This window comes from Centroberyx affinis, unplaced genomic scaffold (genome assembly GCF_046629955.1).
Source record: "Centroberyx affinis isolate AG114_WGS23_722 - 3 ecotype Tasmania unplaced genomic scaffold, CSIRO-AGI_Caff_v1 ptg004420l_1, whole genome shotgun sequence".
NCBI lineage: Eukaryota > Metazoa > Chordata > Actinopteri > Beryciformes > Berycidae > Centroberyx > Centroberyx affinis.
The window spans coordinates 62,024-84,329 of record NW_027282098.1 but is presented as its reverse complement, the minus strand read 5'-3'; the positions used below and the strand labels follow the sequence as shown (position 1 = coordinate 84,329).

The window sequence follows — 22,306 nt, the reverse complement described above, 5'->3', positions numbered from 1 at the left end:
CAGCCCGGAGATGCGCGACAGAGCCAGCAGCCACGGAGCACGGAGCAGCAGAACATGTTAACTGGAGCCCATGAATAATGCACACATTTTTTTCTGTCACACAAAAACAAAGTAGATGCTGCCTGTAGAATGGAAAACGTTTTTGTTTGTTTTTTTTTGCTCCAGCGAATCAAGACGCAATGAGAGGCTCACCTAAAGATCATTAAACACAGATTACGACCTATTCAAGTTTTTATTTGTGCGGAGTAAAATTGCTCCTCTTGTCAGCGTGGACTAATGATGGCTCTAGTGGTTCACCTGAAGACAGTCGACTACCTCCGTGGGAAAGGAGACAGGATCGCCAAAGTTACATTCCGAGGTAGGATGTCTTTTCTCGCAACGTGTTTGTATGACGGCCCTTTTGGCATTGAATCACGCCGTATAGTGTGTGATCTGCCGTGATTTGATGGAGAGAACTAGATGGGGTTAATCGGCTGCGTAAAAAGTTGGGGAAACCCTCCTGGATCGGCGGCTCCCTGCAGGGACGCGCTGCTCTCTGATGTTTCAGTGCGCTTTTCATCCACTGTTCACTGACCACTATTCTCCCAATAAATCACTGTGAGCCTTTCTATTGTCTCTAACGTTTCCCTAACGAAAAAGAACTATAGCAATCCCAAAATACATACTTGTATTATAGGATTTAGAATACTGTACAAATATTATCTGTAGTAATACAAAAACTATCCCCTATCGGAATATTCTAAAGTCCCTACAGGAATATGATATTATAGCTACCATATAGCCTATTATTAATACCATAGGAGAAAAAAGAGCATTAGGTACGATGAAGTCACTATAAACTCGCTACTGAATACCATAGACACACCTAGGAATATTATAGTGATATTACATTCTCTATTATATTCTTGTTATGGTTTCCACTAGATTTTTTTGTTTGACGAGCTGTTTTTGCTTTTTACTCATGAAGCCACTGACTAAGTGGGCAGTAAAATAGCCAAGAGGTTACAATTGACTGAGAAGCATATGGCAAGATATTTATCGATCATTGAAGGAGGGATTGGGGGTTCTCCCTCTCCTTCATTCAGGGCAATTGCCAATCCACAGCTGTTATTTCGCGTTTTACAACTCCTCTGTAGGGCCATCACAGTCCCTGACCCGGGCTGCCTCCTCAGAGCAAACACTTATTACTGTAGAGTGTATTCTCTATACGGGCAGAAAGGCTCGTGTAGAGGGCGGCTGGTGGAGGAGGAACAATAAACTCAATAGAGTCATCTGATGCATCGATATCGTGCGTGTGTGTGTGTGTGTGTGTGAGAGAGCGAGAGAGAGAGAGAGAGGAGGGCGTTTCAGCACCCTGGAGAGCGATCAGCGCACTTTCTGACAGCTGACAGGTGTCGCATCTCTGCTGCTGTCAGCGCCAATAGGAAGCTACAGATCTCTCTCTCTCTCTCTCTCTCTCTCTCTGTGTGTGTGTGAATGGATCACACACATGGTTCCAGTATTGTGCTCTTGTGCTGCAGCAAATGCACCAGGGTCTTGATATTACGCGAACCGTGTCATCCAAGCCAAGGATTAGATCGTTTTCTCGTCCCCCTAAGGTCCAATTGTGAATACTGTCGCTGCTTATGCTTTCATGGCCTTGGGGTGGGGGGGGGTGGGGGGGGACAGCGAATGAAAAAATCAATCAGTATTAACTCTAAAATAAACTGTTATAGGCTCATCATGCAGCAAGATCTCATGATATGACATAATAGATGATCTTATAATAACATTGTATTGAATAACATCAAATAGAAAATTTTCTTCTGACATCACTTCATGACGCATTGATTCACAACGACTCCCACCAGACAGCACACAAAGGCTTAATTTCAAAATGATGTAGATAAAATGAAAAATAAATGTTGCCTGCTGTGTTCATTGCTCAGTATTTAACAACATAGATAATTACATCCTGTAAAATGGTATTATTTTCCAATTAAAGACTTCATGACGGCTGATGTCTCCAATCACATTTCATACGTTTTACTCTCCTGCCAGCAGTCACTTTGTCACAACAGGTGTATCCGATTCAAATGGCGGATATCTTATTTTGCAAAGAACTGACTCGCGTCTTGCAAAGGACCCATCTTCTCATTTCCTTCATCATCTCCTTCTCAGTCCCTTCGCCTCTCCCTCTTCTCCTCTTCTGTCTAGTTATAGAAGCTATTTTAAGACCTTTTAATCAAAAAATAGACCAGTTATAGCCTACTACATACTGTATGTAGCATTTTGGTTGGCAACTCCATCCATTCTTGCGTCAGTCTTGCCTCCCCCATCCTCCTCATTTCTGAGTATTTGAGATGCTGTTGATAGTCTTCTTGCCTTTTCCCTGCAGGCTGTCAGTAGGGTTTCCTGAGTGCTTTTCAGCTCAGAGAACTTCCTGTCTGGAGAGGAAGGGCTCTGTCAGGAAGCCCCCCCCACCCCCCACCCCCCACCCCCTCCACCCCCTCCACCCCCCAGCCTGTATATGACCCCCGGAGAGGCTGGTGGGGAGATGTTACATAAAGGCTCCACTCCTCATGTTGTGTCTGACAGGCCCTCTGCCGCCGGAAAACATAAAGAAAAAACCTAATATGGTATCCAACAAGGCAGCAATAATTCACAACCATACATCTCAAATATCCTCAGAAAATAAAAGCCATAAATCAGTGCACTGATTTCATTCAACCCCCAATATAAGAAGCTATAAAGAAGACCAGAGAATTCCCTAGTCGGGCTACAGGCTCTGCGGTTGGTTATTTGATACCAGGCGACAGCGACTAAAGCCAGTCTTCTTCAAAGGCCACATATCAGAAGGGGAAAAACTCGTGTCTGCAGTTTGCAAAAATGTTGAAAACTTAATTGATTTCTGGCATCCCCCACAGAAAGTCTTCAACGGGCGCCCACATTTATTGTCTATCTTTTAGATAGCGTTCAAAGCCTTCCTGCTGTTACGGCTATCAGAGGCTCTCGGCCTTATCGGAGAACAGACACTCCGACTCTTGATGCTAATGCAGAGCCTCCGCGCATCAGTAGCCTGCAGGAGAAGGAACACAGCATATTGTGTCACAGTGTATGTCAGAGCGAAATGAGAAATTAAGACATTATTTCCGCTTTGGTGAAACTAAGTCAGAGTCACTCTTTTTTTTTTTAATATTCAATTATAGCTTGCCTGATTTAGAGAACAAGTTGTAACCTCCCTTCCCTCCCTCTCTCTCTCTCTCTGTCTCTCTGTCTCTCTCACTCACCCTTCATCTACCACTCACCAGCCCTCTCCCCAACTTTCAGATGTTTGACATTCGCGCTGCTCCTCGGGCAATTTGTGTCTATCTTCCAATCTCGCCCCGGTTGCAGGACTGGCACGAGTGTTCAGCATTGTACACACGTCTTGTACAACAGACATTTACTGTGGGTTTAGTTTTTAAATTGAGGGATCTACTTGGGAAGTGCAGCGTCTCCCGTACGCCTCCTAAATGGGTCAGGAGAGACGGGGAAATGGTAAACGACAAAAGATGAGATGCTCAGCGCCAGGGGAACCTCTGATTATGGCAAACAACACACACACACACACAGCCCATAATGCCAGACCAATAAAATGCATTCTGCTTTTCCGTTCCGCACTCTAACTCTGTATTTTACCCTGACCCCTTCCTAAATCCATGTAAAGCTGAAAGGAAATTAGTTAGCGCCTATGTATCCCCTTGACCCCCATGTCTATTTAGCAGTGCGAGTCTCTCATGGTGTTTTCCAATCTTTTCCTCTCAGTCTGCCTGCGTGAAACAATCCTGTCCCTCTATTTTCTTTTCTTTCTTTTCCCTCTTTCAGTGCCTCTGCCCACTGCTCTCTAACTGGCTATATTTTCTTTTCACCAAGGCCAAAAGGCAACCTGATTAGCAGCATGTTGTTTTGGCTCGGAGTGGAGCACCTTACATAAGCTTCATATGATCTACTTTCCTAAACCCACATCTCTTCTGGTGTGACAGCGATGCCTCTGTTGTGAAGTACGTAGGAGGAATATATTGTCTGCCACTCTGAAATTCGAGTGGTATTCATTTTGTAGATTATTTTTAAGGGATATGTGTTTTTTTAGAGAATGGAGAGGGATGGGATTGATGGGAAAGTCAAATGATACAGCATTTGGCAGAGACTCAAGTCAACAAGTTGCACAACATATAGCAGTACAGTGCATAGTCAACTGCACAAACTATTTTGTACTATTTGAAAATCCATTTGAAAATCATGCCTCCACAACAACAGTGTTGTATGTGTCTCTAAATACAACAATCAACATGTTCATGGTTTTCAACGCAGAAAAAAAAACTAAGTTGTGGAGTCCTGAAGCAGCCAGGCGGAATCTATTCATTTCTGTTCAAACAATTAATTCAATTACAGTCGACCTTTGTATGTCGATGTGTGTGCGTGTGTGTGTGTGTGTGTGTGTGTGTGTGTGTGCGTCTTTATGTGAGCGTCAGTAAATATCAGCTGTCCACATGCACCCAGACAGGCATGAACGCCCACACAAAGCCTTAGACACACAAAGCCAACTTCCAAGGGCAGTTCAGCACTATTCATGAGCATCACAAAGCAGCCAGACTGACTGCAGTCTGCATGGTGTTAGGTTACAGTGTGACTTTATGATCTGCTCTAAAACTGATTGACATGTTGCTGATTATTTTGCTAAAACTATACATTGCATAAATGAAAGGTAAAGGTAAAGGTAAAGATACAAAATGCAGATGATTATCCTATGTACTTAAGTTGTGTATGGATAGCTGTTTTCATGAATCCATCTACATGACGAATATTATGTTATGTCCACTATTTGGAGATCATTTTTTCAATTTGAATCTTTAATTTTAACAGTGGACAACGCCCTGCTTCACATTTACATAATTACATATATTGACATTATTTGTTCGTACATAGCCTACAGTCATCTACTGTTGGCCTCATTCCCAGCCAGTTCGGGGATTGAAACCAGCAATTTTCCATTCACAAGCCAGCTTCTCTAACCTCTACTTCTCCCATCCCCATAGTTAATGTACGTGTATTGTAAATCGACTCTCTAGGTAAACCTCAGTATGCGTATACTGTATGTTGCAACATTGGCACTAACAGGTGACTCCTTTAGCAATCATTCAAATCAACTCTCTGGAAAAAAACTGTATATCCCCACTCTGGCCTCGGTGTAACTTTGAATACACACTGCATCGACAGAATATTATTTTTCACAATCATTCAACCAGACTGTCAGGAGATATTGTATATTCTACTGTCTGCAGCCCTGACAAAATGCTGATTCCCTTCACATTATTCCTCATGAATTTTATTGTGAATCTGAAGCGATTCTGCTGAGTTTCTCTCTCTCTCTGTCTCTCTCTGTCTCCATCTCTTCTGTCACATTCAGGGTTGTTATGAGTCATATTGTAGCCATTTATTTGTCTGCAATTCTTTTCCGTCTCCTGTGGCTCCACACAGCCTGTCTCAGTTGTGTGTTTTTTAGGTGCTTAAATCATCATTAATTTGTCTTCTCAGACTTTAATCTGACAGATGCAAATAGATTTTAGACGTCAGTGTGAATATTTGCTAATACAGATTAATCTCTTTTACAGAATCAAGATAGTCACATGTCAAACCGGTATCAAATAATACCTTCAAATAATGATTTGTTTTTAGTTAAACCTGATTGGAGTACCACATGGGTGGGTTTTGCCACCAGAAAATCTTGAAAATCACAGCTAAGAATTTGTATTCCTCTATGATTGGCAACATACCTGAAATGATCTGAATTGTCCTGATGCTGCAACCCATATCATACTCCAAGCAGGTTAAAACATATGCTAAGAATTATTTACAACTACTATTTTACCCACATTTGTCTTGTATAAATGGTTCATGCTCTTCTGTATTTCCACCCAGGCAAATTAAAATGACAATCATTTCCATGCCATTAATGTTAATGGACTATTAAACCAATTGTAACCTCTAACGCCTTCCTCACCTTTCAGGTCTGTCCTCCTTCAGCCGCATAGCAGAGAACTGTGAGGAGGCGGCCCACTTTAATGAGGTCAGTAACGTGTTTATTTTCTCTGTCATACAATAGCCCACCTTGATAATGAGTAATGAGCAGTCATCTCTAAACTTTATAGAAGCCGCCACCTTGCAGTCCCCATTGCAGAGGACTGCAGACTGAACTCACCCATTAGGTTTTGTGTTAATGACCAGAGGCAGAAGGTCACGAGTTACAATTTTAATCTAAATCTAGGCTCAGATTAAAGTGATCAAATTAATAAAAGTTACACTTGATTAAATGCATTTTAGACATAAGACTAGTACCTGCAGTGGTATTTCACATTTACAGTAAAACAATCATTCTGTACTTTATCTCTTACTGTGACTGACAGAACTTTGTTGTTATGAGCTAAAAAGGAAGCGTCTCAAATCCTTGTGTTGTTAATGACTCATCAAAACATTTGAATGGGCTGCGCCAAGATGAGACATCCATCAATTTACAATTACCACTATTGGGTTATATCCACTGGTGATAGAGAGTCACAAAACAAACATGTATTTGTTTTACAGTGTTGCAGATTATTACTTTCATTCTACATTCTATGCAGACTTGAATTATTCTCGTAATTATCCAATATTGTTATTATTCTGCTGTTATTCACAAAAACCATCTCCATTTAAAGAAGCCTTCTTCCTCGCCCCATCTCCATGTTCCAGATCATGTTTTATTGCCTCATTACTACACTAAACCGAAATCTTAGTGGTTCTCAACTGTAAATGGGCCATGTCCTGCCTAATGCCATCTAATGGTCCTCTCCTATTCACTGATGGCCTGTCAGGACTTGAGAGAGGAGGCAGAGGTGGAGGCCTTCACCCATGCGTGTCACTGAACACTTGCTCTGGTGTGATTAAAGCCGACACTCCGCACCCCACTGCTGCGGTGAGGAACAGCTATAGCACCCTCGGTGGCAGAGGAGAGGGAAAGAGTGAAAGAGAAAGTATAGTGAAAATTAATAATATGACATTTTCGACTACTTTGAGGTCGAACAAATTTCTTATTCTGAGAGACAATACGAAAATGGCTATGCCTTTCAGAAGACTTTTAGTGCCCTTCTAATGCTGGTTGGTCAGTCGCTTTTCACTGCGCTGCTGTGGGATTCTGGTAAAATTCCCAGTGGGATTCCTGGAGGCTCTCGTCAGATCGGGAAACCGGCTTGACAATGGATTTAGATGCAAAGAGCCATATAGGGAATAGAGAGAGAGGAGGTGATGAGGGATCGAGAGAAAAAGGGATGGAGGAAATCGACAGAGAGTGAAAGCCAAAGAGACGGAACGGGGGGGAAGGGGATAAAGCCGGGGGAAATAAATAAGGAGAGCACTATACAAAATGCATACCGTCCCAGGGGAGGTTTGAAAAACAGAGGGGACTCGGACTCGTCGTGCCGCTTGCTTTTTAGCTTTTAGAGAGAACACATTTTTTTTCCTTTGATGGGCTCACAGGGCAGACTGCTGCTTCCTTTGCTGATAACCGGGGCTTTTGTTTTTCGTCTAATCAGGAAAAGGGCTAAATGACTCTACACATGCGCCAACTTGCATAGTCACACACACACACACACACACACACACACACTCACACACACACACACAGTCCCTACAGAAACGACGGTGCCTCTCCAGCTTCACATGTGAAACGAACGAGAGAGAGGAAAACAAAAGGGAGCAATGCGTCAGGAGTGTTTGAAATGGTCCATGACTCCAGAGCCTCTCTCTTACAGTAGCTGGTAGTGAACTGTGTGGCCGGTGATGATATGATGTATCTCATGCGACAGCCTTATACCCGATGCTCTCGCTTTGCTCCTGCATATCTTAATGCTGGGGAGGTCGTTAGCATCACTCAACATCAATGAAACGTCCGGCCTTCCCTTGGGAACGGCTAGAGTGGGTGAGAATCTGTATTTGTGTGTGTGTGTGTGTGTGTGTGTGTGTGTGTGCACTCTGCTGGTGCCTAAGCATACATGTACTGTTGTCATATCTGTCCCGCAAACACTGGGGCAATTCCTCATCACATCCTCCTCATCTGACATCTTCATGGCCCGGCACTAGGAGCGTTTGCATGGCTCAGTAAGCGCAGTCCGGCCCCTGGAGTCGAGGGCCATTAGCATAGAGATGTGTGTCTTGTTGCTTTATGCATGGACTAGCAAAGAACGCCTTTGAACTAGTGTGCGCATAGACTGGATGGGGGAATCTGTATTCATTATTCATTCCAGGTTGGGGGGGGTTTGGCTTTTAGCTGCAGTACACCAGGGCTTCCCCCTCACTTGTCAGACACAACTGGAGCAAAGGACGGAAAGCCCTGCAACGGCGTAACCACAGGGCTAACGGGGGTGGCTTCTAGCTACCTGTCTCTGTGTGTGTGTGTGTGTGTGTGTGTGTGTGTGAGAGAGAGAGAAAGAGATAGAGAGAGAGCAAGAATATGATCATGAATATGTTTGGATTTAAAGTAAACAGGCATGATGTGGAGAGATTTGAACTATGCAGACAAGGCAAGAGGAATATTATGCAAATCTAATGAATACATTAATATTCTCTCTCCACTGTGTTCCAGCTCCTACAATCCTACAGCGAGAGCGCAGTCTGAGTTTTTAATGAGAGGCCCGCGATTACGTAACGCATAATGCCGAATCGCATGACTTTTTCATGGCTTTTGCAGAGTCTTGCATGCTGCAACGCCCTGAATGGTTTCAGAGTCGCTGTGTTGCCGTGGGCATTCGGTTCTTAGCGCTCTTCCCCCTCCAGCGCTGAAAGCCTGATTCCTGATCAGCGGCAAAACCTGAAAGCTGTGGCTGACCATAAAGAGCAGCAGGAGACCGCGGTCACTTCCTAGAAATGTCCACAACTTCCCTGATTGCATTCGGGTTACAGGAAACATTGTTGCTTATGTGGGTCAATGCCTGTTTTATGAAGGGGTTTAATTTCCTTTACATCCTTATTAGCTTGGAGAACATATCAGTGTCAGACTGAGATGTTTTGGCTCCCAGGTGATAGCTGGGCTGTATGCAGGTGTGAGAACAGGGAAGTTGTGGAGGGTGAAGCCACCTAAACTCAACCTCAACTGACCCATCTTTTTATAGTGTGAAATAGATTTTCACCACTTTTAAACTGATATAGATACAAGTAAATAGAATCAGACAGATGTAAGTTACCTGAAAATAGTCTTTTCAAAAAACTAAAACATGAATTCATGCTACTTCGGAAACATATACAGCATTTTTGTTTGTTTATTGGTTGTTTGTTGCCTTATGGTGATCCCCACCCGGAGTTCATATTTCAGCCATTGCTTTATTGACCACTACACCACCGAGTGAGAGGAGGAGTGGTAGACTACTCTTTGGACTAGATCAGAGCTGGAATATTTCCAGCACTAAAAATAGTTTATGAACACCACCGGTTTTTAAGATTCAGGGCTGCTCCAGGGAGGTGCTTTCCCAACTCTGAGTGTACTGAATAAATCATAATCTGAGTGGAATATATTCTACACCTTCACACTGCTGCAGGGAAGCTATAGAAAGAAACTTCTTCCAAAAGGAGCATAACGGTATCTACACTTGGCCTCTATTGTACAAAGTTTATGGCTTATGCATTTGTGTTGTGCTGTTTAGAATGACAAAACTTGCAGAATGAGTATGCACAAGCACACACACACACACACACACACACCATAATTTCTGTAGGGGATGTGTCACTTCTTCAATGTGTGCTCTTGGAAGAAGTAAAAATATAACATTCCCTCCAGAAATGTGTGTGTGTGTGTTTGTGTGTGTGTGTGTGTGTGTGTGTGTGTGTGCCTGTGTGCCTGTGTGTGCCTGTGTATCCATGTGCATCAGCATGTAACTCCTCTGTTTCAAGGGGTCCCTCTCATGAGTGACAATCCTCTCAGTATAAAAACAAAATGACAAAAAAAAGAATTCTAGAAAAGTCACTTAACCACAAAATTATTCTCAAGTGTAGCAAAAACAAAAGATGATCATAAATGAACACAGAACCACAGACAAATTCCAATATACAGTTTTTGCTATTGAATATTCGATTTCATGTTAAGTTTGTATTCTCTACCTTTTCTATTAATCCTCCCAACTAGTTCTGTATAGATTTCTGTCTTGAGGTTTGCAGCTGTCCTGCTTGGCAATGAATCAGACAGAGAAAAAGGGCTGGGATGAAGCAAGATGGATTTTCTTGCCTGTATCGAAGAAAAAGAAATGGTCCCAACAATTGTAGCAGGGTTTGGTGGGAATTGAGGCGGAAAGAGAGGATCCTGGAGAGCAGAGTAGGTGAGCGATCGATAGCTGTAAACCTTTAGGAGGTACAGTATCTTTGTGATGAAGAGGTATCAGCTGCTGTAAACAGTCTGGAGGCATGTTTGTGAGGAGCTTTGTTTTGGGACAGCTCAGCTCCAATAATAACCATTTGCAACCTAGTTTACAGCCTCTTGGCATCTAGAAATACATGCTTTCTAATTAAAAAACAATGTATGCGCTCACAGTTTGGGCTCTTGCTTTGCCTTTTTGGGACACAACGTCATATTTGGAGAAGATCTGGCAGCCAAACATCAATAAACACGGTATAGGGTATTTATTTTTCTAGGATACAGTACCAGATGAACAGTAGAGCCTCTGCTGTTAAATAAAAAACAAACATCCAACTCAGCATAAAAGTTTTGAAGTGTGGAGCGAGAGACATTTCACAGCGCAACGCTGCCTATTTCCCTGACTTTAAGGAGTTGTGGAGCAGCTTCCCTGACAAGTGCATTGTTCATTATCTCTGCACCATCTGGTACGCCACAGCAGAAACCGGCGAGCTGATTGCAGTTTTATTAAGACCGAGTCCGGCTAGAAACAAAATGAGACTTCACTGAATTATCTGAAGAAAGTCTCCCGTACCTGCCGACTCGTCGTATTGCACTGCCATTCAGCTTTGAGAAAGGAAGAAAATTAGATATACACCATTTGGTAAAAGTCGCTTTTTGTATGTGCTTGAAAGTAAAACCTGCATGAAGCCGTTGGTGGAAGCGTTTTTCTTGCATAATATTAATACAGTAATCAGATATTGTGCATGGTGATTAATGAGGTGGAAAGCAGCAGCAATGAAAACTGTCTAACCATGGCTAATGGCTGCCACAATCACTAATGATTATATGCTCCAGGTGTATGAAAGATTCTGACTGGCTCAATGCCAATAAGGTTTTGGTATTTAATTTGACACACAAATGAGCCTGACATACATAGAGAGTGGCGTTCTATCACAATAGAGCAGAGTGTGTTTCCAGAGGAAGCGAAGAAAGGGAGATGCACAGGGTTCACTGTGGAAACACTGGAGCATGCCGAGAAAAGTGACATGCGAGAAACAGAGCAGGGATGGAAGTGAATGGATGGACAGTCCAATCGAAAAAAGTAAATTGAGAGAGAGTGTGTGTGTGGGGGGGGGGGGGGGGGGGGGGGGGGGGAGAGACCGACCAGCAGACCCAGCAGACCCAGCTTATCAGAGATGCCGTTTCATCTAGAGTGTCTGAGATGTCCGTGAACACACTCGCACACACTCTCGCACACTCACACACTGAACACACTCACACACACACGGGAGAGAGAGAGAAAGTGAGTCAAAGGAAGGCAGCACATGGAGCAGAGGGACAGTTCCTTGAGGTAATCTGCTTTCCATCAGTCAGCGTGTTTTCCTCTTGCACCTCTCCTATCACTGCGGTCGGATCAGATCAGAATCACAATGAAAAGGACTCAGTTTATTGCCAAGTTGGAAACATATACAGGGAATTTGTCTTGGTAACATGGCGCTGCGAGAAACAAGTTACACAACAGACCCACATGGTACATGAGCAGAGAAAAGACAAATATTTAGACAGAAGATTATACATACAGTATGCTATTAGTGCACATAAAAATAGAGTGAGACAGATTAAAAGCATCAACCTTATATCTCCAAAAAGGCATCTTTGCTGTGCTTTCAGAATGGCACCTGCTTTTGAAACGACACTTCTGGTTTTGAATGAGTGTCACTGCCCCTGGAGTCATGGAACCTGCTCAACCCGCAAAGCACAGACCTTCAGTTCAAGTAAAAACATGAATATCACCAACATGAGAGGTTCAAGGTTTTCACACGACGGCAGCGTTATGTAAAAACCAGCCGACCTCACATGGGCTAAGGGAAAAGAAGAGAAAATATTGAGGGAAGCTGAATAATGTAAGAAAATGTGTAGGTGAGTGGAGCTCCGGCATTTAATAATTTACTGTTGCAGAGGTGGACTCTCTTGTCTTGTACCGTACACAATGTGGGGAACACAAATAAACTCCTTACTCATCCAGAAAATCCTAGATATTATGTAGCGTCTGGAGCTGGCCGGTAAAGCCTGCTGTAATGAGAAAGGGCATACTGGCTCGTGTTCACCCTCAAACCTCACTGAACTGTATTCTGCCTCTTTCAGCAGTCTACCTTCATCTCTTTTATCCTTTAAGAATACATCTAAGCCTGGAGAAACCAAGTGCGGAGGACTTGCAGTTGTTGGCATCATCAAAAGATAACAACGCACGACTTTAAACTTTGCACAAAAGATACTGTATACAGAAGCTTCCTAATTATAGCCGTACCGTATCTCACCAGACAGAGGGAGCATATTGTTCATAATTCATCACGGAGGTGTTTTCATCCTCCGTGTCCATGGCAACAGGCATGAAGCGTCACGGGACGGGGGAGCGGGGGGACGGTGTGATGACCCGGTCACCCATCTGCTTACCTCTGTGCTGCAGTGTGGGATCACAGGAGCACAGTTCGGCGTTTAGTCCCTCTGATAGGCCGCCGTGGCCTCCGGGCTTCCGGTTAGCTTCATCATACCCGTCACTTTTAATGAGCGGGCCTCGTTCCTCCAATTAGGCCGCGTATCACGGTACAGTATCTGTGAAGGAGGGAGGTTAGTGGGGGGATGAGTGAGTTGGATGTGTGATCTCTAGAGTAGGCTCAGAGAATAGAGAGGAGGCTGCAGCATAAGACTGGGTAGTGTGTTTTTTTTTTATAGTGCAGTGAAGATTGCTTTTCAGAAGTAATATCACACATTTCTTTATCCACAAGATCTGTGATACATTTTAATGAGCCAAGTTGGATTGGATTTTAGAATACTGCAGCTGTTTTACTTGCTTGGCAGCTTCAAGTCCGAACTGCATAGTGCTGCAAAACTGTACAGAACTTGATTGCAGTGTAACTTTATAGTAATTTCCGTTGCTGTATCTTTCGCTAACTTCATTTATGATGCTGGTGAGGATCAAACGTGGATACAAATTTGCACTGGCCTCAGTGGCCTGTCCAGTGTATTAAGTTATGGAAAAGTATCTGGATTACACAAGAACAAATTGTAAGCATTTAATGAAAATATCCCTATAACACAAAATATATTTACAAAGTAAGAACAAGGCATCAATACAGCATAAGTGTACAATGTAATTGTATGTGCTTACATTGTGCTGTTACAACATTATGAGTACAGTATTAGGAAGATTTTCATTAGGCACTTCAACAGTGTTATTGTGTACTTACATAATGATCTTAAGAGTGTTGTTTCTTGTCCTCATAGATTGCTTTGACCCAAGTTTACTATTAGCAATGAACGAAACACTATTTATTTTAACAGCATGTCATTTACAAAAGACCCAAGTAATTGAAATGATAAAGAGAATGCAAAGTCAGTTTACAAACATGCTATTCTTCATATACGCTATATTGAATTTTTCAGGTATATCATTTTATGTAACATGCTCCATCAACTACCGCTTTCATCTATCGTCTAAAGGTCACATCACACAGTGGAAAACGGGCCTCTGTCTCTGGGGTCTTTCTCAGGTCACACATCGGCAATCTAATATATCTTAACTTCGCCACCGACTCTGCAGCTTTTGCCGTCCAAAACAATAGTTCTTATCATTTGTCAACAGCAGCCTTTAGCCTCTTTAGAAACTCATTTGTTGATTCATGATGGTCACCTGACTGGCTACAGTCATCCCATAAAGGGTTTTATTGGGGTAGCCATGGCGATGCTGAATTATACATAATGAGCAAGTGTCCATAAATTAAACCTGGAATAATTTGCATCCAGCGTTAATTGTTGATGTGTTTCATACAGGTGCTCGCCTGTATGAAATGACAGCGCCAACACAATGACAGCGCCTGACAATGTGCTTCTAAATGTATTTAAATTTGGAGGTGAGTGTGGAGGTGAACTGCCTGAGGAAGAGTGAAAGCCTTGAAATATGCATGGCCAATTAGAGCTGAGCAATAATGATAAATATACCTCTTATTTTCCTGAATAATGAGTTTGCAGAATAGGTTTCAGTACATGCAAACTCAGCTTTTTCTGCATATTTTTTTTCCAGTTTTAAAAAAAATGTAAGAAAAGAACAAAAAGGTGTATGTGGTGGAGAAAATGGTTTAGCTTGAACAATGTGAAATATGTTACAGCTTAATGTTGCGTAGCAGAAGAACACTTTGTCTTTTCCCTCCAAATGTTTGTGTTGCTGCACTGTTAAAACCTGCACAGCTGAAGCAGATTAAACCTTTTCACTTTCTTACCTGAATGGATTCTATTCTCTCATTTTATTTATTTATTTATTTTGTATTGGGTGAACATTTAAACCGCAGTAAGGTGCTCTCTCCATCAGAGTGGCTATAAAGGCACCATGCAGCATAATTACCTTACCTCATTGTATGTAGGATTCCTGTATGTGCATGTGTTCCTTCAGAGATAAATACTGTTGGACTCTGCATGCCAGAGAATGAAGACACAACGAATTGGGAGACACACAGATAAGACTTAATGGATTTACAATGGCTGCAGTGGGAACCCTAGAGTCAGTACATCTGTGTGTGGGTGTGTGTATGTGTGTGTGTGTGTGTGTGTGTGTGTGTGTGTAGGAGAGAGCTAGAGAGAGAGAGAGAGAGAGAGAGATGTGTACCTGCACTTTACCAGTGCACCCATGTGATTGGTTTCTCTGCGCCTGGCTGAATAAAATCAGTAGATATCTTTACTATGGGGAAATTAATGTGACTGTGCCTGTTAAATAAACCAAAACATTTACAGTGGTGTGTATGTATCGAGTAAGCAGAGGACAGTGTGTGTGACCATGCGGCGGTGTGTGTATACAGTACAGAACAGTCCTTGCCTCCACCTTGTTCCATTAACTCAGTACTGGACAGCTATCCCAGGTTCGTGGGTGTGTGTGTGTGCCGTCATCCGTGGAGCATTAACACCACGCTGCGGCCCCTCTCTCCCCAGGCTATTCAAACAGACTGCAACAGATTTAGCCGTAAATGAGATGCAGTGCTGCTGTATTAGATGCAATCTGAGCCAATGACCGTCACCGCGGGGGTCTGTGCATAGAGGCCCGACGTCACCGCGCCCGAGGAACGACACGCATGAGGAAGAGGGAGCGGCGGGGCAAGCAAGCACTGAGCGATGGTGTAATGGCACACACACACACACACCGCACGCACACACACACACGTACAGAGATCCTGGAGGGCAGTCTAGCAGTATGGATTACAGTAGCAGGTGGGAACCCCAGGATTCAGTAATGGGACAGACCTGATGGATCGTTCGCCCGCCTACCTGACAGCACACTGTGTTTTCCTGAATGAGAGGCCAATATCAGCAGGGGTCCAATGAGCTTTAAATCACCGGCCCGACCTTCATCCCTCTGCCATGACATAGGCTCATTTCACCGGTGCTGGAGTACAGCAGAGAGAGTTGAGAGATGATTTGCTGAATGTGAAACAAAATATACAAATTTCGTTAGCTTAGAATTATAAGGTTCTATCTGCCTTCAGGAAGTTCTGAGATATTGAGCTTCAAAGTTTTCAGCATCCACTGAGTTAAATGGAGATGGGTCCTTTTGTTTTTTACAGACTCAAAAATCATTATTTAAAAAAAAATAACACCACATATATGTCAACAGGCACTCATAGAAAGTTCATGCGACTAACTCAGTTTTGACAAAAAAGTCAGATAGAACCTTATATACCACTAATACCAAGGTCACGATTTTTCGTCATCTTGCTAATCTTTGTATTACATGCTTTTTCTTTTTTTACTTATGAAATAGAAAATGTTTTCTGCTTCTGGGCTTCTCCTCATAATTAATCAAGTTAAGTACCTTGGAGAGGAGAATAACATCATTTGGAGTTTACTAATATGTGTGTTAATGTCGTTGATGGGGCTTGTGAGTATAGGCATCACTTGGGGTTTTTCTGGGTGTAATGTATGTGAAGTACTTGTACATTTGTCACTACGTACTTGCCTTGCAGATAAGCTGGGTGTTTTCTGCATCTAAATGAAGCCAAATCCAAAGTAGTCCTTTTCAGCCCACCCAACTCCATTAAATTGATTTACCATTAATTAGGTATTCTGCCAATGTAAAGCCAGTAGCAAGAAATGTAGGTGTAATTTCCAATGCTGATTTGAGCTTTGGCAAACAGGTTAGGAGAGTTGTGCAAGCTTGTTTCTTTCAACTGTAGAATATTTTTTTTTAATCCTTTATCCCTGTGATCTGGACTACTGCAACTCTCTGTATTCCTGCCTCAGGATACAGCAGCTAGGATTCTTACTGGAAGAAAAAGACAATATGACATCAATTTTATCACCTTTACCTCGATTTTATGATTTTACTATCACTTCGAAGGCACAGATAAGTCTAGCACCAAGCTTTATCACAGACTTTTTAATGGCTTATGAGCCAGATCGTAGTCTGAGGTCCTCAGGCAGTTTCCTATTGGCTGTTCCACAATGTAGATTAAAAAGCAATCAGTTCTTTGCCATCAGGGCTCCAAGACTTTGGATCGACTTGTCTGAGGAGCCCAAGCCGGCTAGATGTGTATCATTTTTAAATCACTTTTTAAAACAGATTTTTCTAGACTTTCTTCTATGTAATGATGTTTTGTTATTGTTTTTTATGATTCTTGCCTTGCTTTTTTATCTTACTTTTTTTTTATTGCTTTTGCAGTTGATTTTTGGTTTTTATCTGTGTAAATTGCTTTATAACTGTGATTTGAAAAAATGCCATATAAATTATAATAATGATATTGATAATGATTATAGTATTGTTGTTGTTGTTGTCAGTATGTCACTACAATAACGTCACCCAGACAAATTCTCAAACGTTTATCTTACTTGATGATTTAAGTGATTCTGATTGATTTTGATTCATCCTGTGGTTCTGCTGAGAAACTACAACACTGCTAATGATCAGCCTCAGGGCTCAGCTTCATATCATTCATAGGAGACAGGCCATTAAAAGAGACTTGTGTTAAGACCGGTCTGAATAAAGGGAAATTGCTCTACTGAGTGGCTAATCAATCTGAGACAGCCAATTAGCAGAGACATCGCTGAGTAGATTTGTGGTGAACATGATTTAAGACAAAGATGCAATGATTTTTTGTTTTTTTTCCCGTCTCCTGTCAAAGCTGAATAAAAGTGGCCACCTGAAATCCAATTTGCACTCTATTTCAGAGCTAATTAAAGTAAAAAAGGAGAAAAGGGTAAACCTTGAAAGCTGTTTTCACAGTTAGTGCAACCGGGGCTTATCTCAAGGATATCTAAATAATGTGCTCAGGCATTTTCAAGTACTCATTAATAAGTGCCGTTTTTAGCAAAAATGCTCATCAGTATTTTGGTCCAGTGCTGTAAAGTCTGTGGATGTTTATAATAATAATAATAATGATAATTGCCTCGCTCAAGGACACTTCAGCAGGGCCTTGAATCTCGGTCCTAGGCTAGGATTCAATTAAACTCAGTCAGTTGCTTTCACATCAAATTCTGGTTGTCCTGGTTTGAATGGACATTGATAGAAATCATGATTTGATTGCTGGATAACTCTGCTGAGACAAAATCTATTTTTTAAAGCCTTCATGTTCTTTCTCTTCCAGACATTTCGATGGCCCATCGCCAGCAAGCTGGATGGAAACGAGATGCTGGAGATCCAAGTGTACAATTACAGCAAAGTCTTTTCCAACAGGTAATGTAGAAAAACTGCTCCCAGGTTGTCCTAAAATCACATTCGCAACACCACACTGTGTTTCAGAGTAAACTGAACTGCAGTTTCAGTTTAAAGTCCCCTTTCCATCAGAGTGTGTGCCCAATCCAGACTGACATGTGGTGTGTGTTACTCAGCTAATGGCATGTTAGACTATAAGCCCTCTGCCCCTGAGAGCTTGTTCTAAATTGACTCAATTGAATGGGCTGCAAACCACAGGGCAAGCTATGAATGACTTTTCCATAGAGGGTGAGTAGTGGTAATGAAACAGCATTAGATCCCCAGTAATGGACACATCTGTCACTCCCAGCTCCCCAAACAATCACATCATGAAAAACACAGCTAGCTAGTTTCAAGCAGGGAGCTAGAGTGGAAAATGTGATCAGGATCATGTTGAAGCTGACTTATTCTTCAATCATTTGGGCTTCCTGCAGTGTGTGTGTGTGTGTGTGTGTGTGTGTGCATGATATAATCATGGCTTCCTCCTCTTCTTCTTCTTCCTCCTTCTCTTCTTCTTCCTCCTCTTCTTCTTCGTCCTCTTCTTCTTATTATTATTCCTGCTCTTCTTCCTGCTCTTCTTCTTCCTCTTATTATTATTATTCCTCTTCGTCCTCTTCTTCCTCTTCTTATTCCTCTTCTTATTCCTCCTCTTCCTCTTCTTCCTCCTCTTCTTCTTCTTCTTCTTCCTCCTCTTTTTCCTCCTCTTCCTCTCTTTCCTCTTCTTCTTCTTCCTCTTCTTCACCCTTGAAGTATATTTGACTCCAGCTCTGAGAAGATGTACAGAGGGTCACTGTGTGTCCTCAGGAAGTCTATCCATCTGTTGTAACTGTAGTAAATCTAATCAGACAGTTAGCAGCTGCTGGGTTTAACTGGCCGACTGACTGGTGTGTCCTGACTCCGGACACATACTCTACCCACGCACTCATCAACATCACCGCCAGGGACCTTTGTATGCGTGTGTGCGTGTGTGTGTAGGTGTTGATACATTATTTCTCGGCCACTTTTAGACAGATGAGTCAGAGCTAAAACCCTGTGAAAGGTCTGTCTGTGGACAGATGTTGTGTCACTTCTACATGAAGACAGCTCTCATCTGTCATTGTGTCTTTTCTGGTGCCACTGTGTAATTAATGAGGAAACAGGAAGAGCATTTCAGTCACACAGGACAATTCATAGTGCTGGACAGTTTCGACAATCATAGGAAAATGTCTGAAAGTCAGTTTTGTATTGTCTTCTTTACTGACAATTCACAATTGATTTCAGTTGTCCTGATGTGGTAAACCCCACTCATCTGGCACTGCAGTCAGGCTAAAACAAACTTAAAAAATTATACACAAACAGTATTTGACCCAGATTCAAATGTCAGCCTTTGGGAAAAAGGGGGGAAAAAAAGATGCTGTTGTGTTGCCATTTTTGAACTACATGTAACTAAAAAACTTTTTGATGTTGTTTTTGGTGTCGATGCCCTTCAGCACACTGCATACTGCAGGCCCTATCACAACTTCAATACAAAGAAATGCTTGGTGTATGAAAGATGCAATGTTGATAGTACATGAAATAGGGGCACACATACATACACACACACACACACACACACATACACACTTGACATTTGATACACTGCGTTCCACACACGCAAGCACAAATGCACATGCATGCACACATACAAAATAAACACAGACAGATGCGCACACACACAAACACTCAAGTGTGCAAGCACACACACACACACACACACACACGCACACCTAAACACACGCCCTATACCCCAGCCAGAGTGGAGTAGGTAAATAATTCACGGTGAGTCGTAGCTGTGTTGTTCTCACACCTGCTCCATATGTCCACATGCTGCATCGCTGCCAGTGTAACTGATAGGCTTCATCACTGTAGTCATCAATAGGCTCTAAGGCCAGTGTGTCACACCCTGCTAAGGCCAGAAGTAGGATGAGCAGCTTCACATTACCACAACACAAAGGCAAGGCAATGATGCGTGCTGATCTCTGTGCTGTGTTAAGTGACATATAGCCCGTGTTTCATTATATGTTTTCTCCTGTGGCTGGGAGATACGCTTCTATATTCTGCAAGCTGTGGAATATCTGTGAATTATGATGCGCTGGAGCAGAGGGGAGTTTGCATGATTGTGTATATAAATATTCTCTTCAACCAACAATGACTCATTATTATCGTAACATCACAGAACAATTCACAAAATCAGAGGGTGGATGAGAGCGGCATGCAAATGTAAAGCTATTTGCTTCAGCAGCATGAAACTGATAAAGGGCTGATATTTCCGCTTGTGCCTTCACAAGAGCAGTGCAAGACGGATTCTGATACTTTAATCAAGTTGGGCAATCATAGCGCCTTACCAGCCTTTTTAGTCAGTTTAGAATTAGTTTTAATTCATGCTGTTTTGTATAATTCTCATCAGTCCAGCTCCAAAGAAACAGCTCATTGTAGCTGCAGACGTGAATTATTTGACTAATTGTTATATGCCTAACAAGATGGCAATCACAAAATGTTTATACTACATTCAAACTAGATGTAATTGGAACAGGATGAAATAGATGGAAATCAGTTGTTTCTGGTGTATGCTCAACATCAACCATCAATACTAAAAAACATTGCATCTGTATTGCCTCTAATCCATTGACTAATCCACTGACTGATCCATTGATCAATCAGAAATAAGTGCCTCAAACGTCTTAGGCTGGTGTTCAAGCTCTACACTCTCCTTTGAAACAACACAGAAAGCACATCAATATCGCATGAAACCACGCAAAACTTTTGAAGTACCTTCCCCGTCTTGAATACCTAAGACTTTGCGAGGCACTTACAGTTCTTTTTTGTCTTTTGAAATGGGCTTTGGGTTATACTGCGCCAGGTTCCCTCCAAAGTGAGATAAGCCTGTTTATAATTCATGTGGATGCTCTTCCCCTCTGTCTTCGCCCCCGCTCCGTCTCCCCCCTTCGCTTCCTCTGACTGCGGCACAAAATCAAATGCGTGTTGTTCCCTTTTTTACTTCCCTCTTGCTTGGGTTTCTGTTTATCTTTATAGTAACACACTGGGTTTCATTTAGCCACAGGACTTTGGCACGGCAGCCCAGCAGGGGGGCTATTTGGCTGCAACTTTATACCATCTCCATTTGTACCCATTCAAAGACCATTTCGCATTACCAACCATGCAAGCTGACAAACATTGAGCCATTCTTCTCTTTAGTTTTTATCCTTATCTCCTCGCTTCTGAGGCATTGGAATGAATGCAGTGGATTTGTACCTTGTCCTTATATCTTCCCCAGAAGCATAAGCACTGGTCTTTACTTACAGCATGTTTCTGTATTTCACTGATGTATTATGTTCTATGTGAGCGATGGCCTCATTGCTCTCTGTGTTATGTCACTCGGGGGTGATTTGGAGATGAAGGGATTTCCCGTTGCACGATCGATAAAGTAATATTACAGGACCCCCGCTTTCTCATCTGCTCCTGTCAACTTTTTGATGCTTCCCATTAACCCTATCATCGCATCTACCCATGCCCCATAGCTGATTTATTGTTCTATTTCCTTTTTCTCCTCTCCTCTTCCTCCTTCTCTCCTCTCCTCTCCTCTGTTTGTGTTTGTGAGCCATATCTCTCTTTGTATCGAGCCTGCAGTGTACACTATGCTGATGGACATCAACACTGAAAACAAGATCAAAAAGTTTTTCAGTTGTGTGCGGTTCCAAAACAACACCAACATTTTCTCTCTTTCTCTCTCTCTTTTTCTCTTGCTTCTCAAAGGCTGACATTTGGATGAATCAAATAACTGAAATAGTATATAATTCATATCCTTTTATCCTGTGACAGATCTGTTGTGATGCCAGTGTGTGTGTGTGTGTGTGTGTGTGTGTGTGTGTGTGTGTGTGTGTATGGTTGAGTTAAGGCCAACTCAGAGACACTATAAATGATTCAGTGATGGAGATTCACCCCAACACATTCTCCCTCGTGTGCTGGCATTTTCTTACGTAATTCAGTTTAAGTCGCTTCAGTAATTTGTTCCTCCATCTTTTAGCCCATCTCTTGAAAAGTGTATTTTTACACAAAAAGTTAGGGAGGTAATATTTAGAAGTAAATATTACATTACGTTTTTTTAATGTTAAGTGTCTTGCTCCAGGGCAACTCCACAGTGTTTGCTGAGGGAGGGAAGAGCGATACTCATTCACTTT

General features: G+C 42.3%; 1 protein-coding gene across 2 annotated transcripts in view; it reads left to right on the top strand.

The window, feature by feature from the left end:
- Positions 1 to 250: 250 nt before the first annotated feature.
- otofa (otoferlin a) overlaps positions 251 to 22,306 on the top strand; it is a 70,790-nt gene continuing 48,734 nt past the window's right edge. For both annotated transcript variants that reach the window (XM_071543950.1, XM_071543951.1), the window contains exons 1-3: positions 251 to 358; positions 6,030 to 6,088; positions 18,004 to 18,092. In XM_071543950.1, coding sequence (XP_071400051.1) covers positions 277 to 358; positions 6,030 to 6,088; positions 18,004 to 18,092 — 230 coding nt within the window. In that variant the 5' untranslated portion in view covers positions 251 to 276. The remainder of the gene's footprint in view (positions 359 to 6,029; positions 6,089 to 18,003; positions 18,093 to 22,306) is intronic.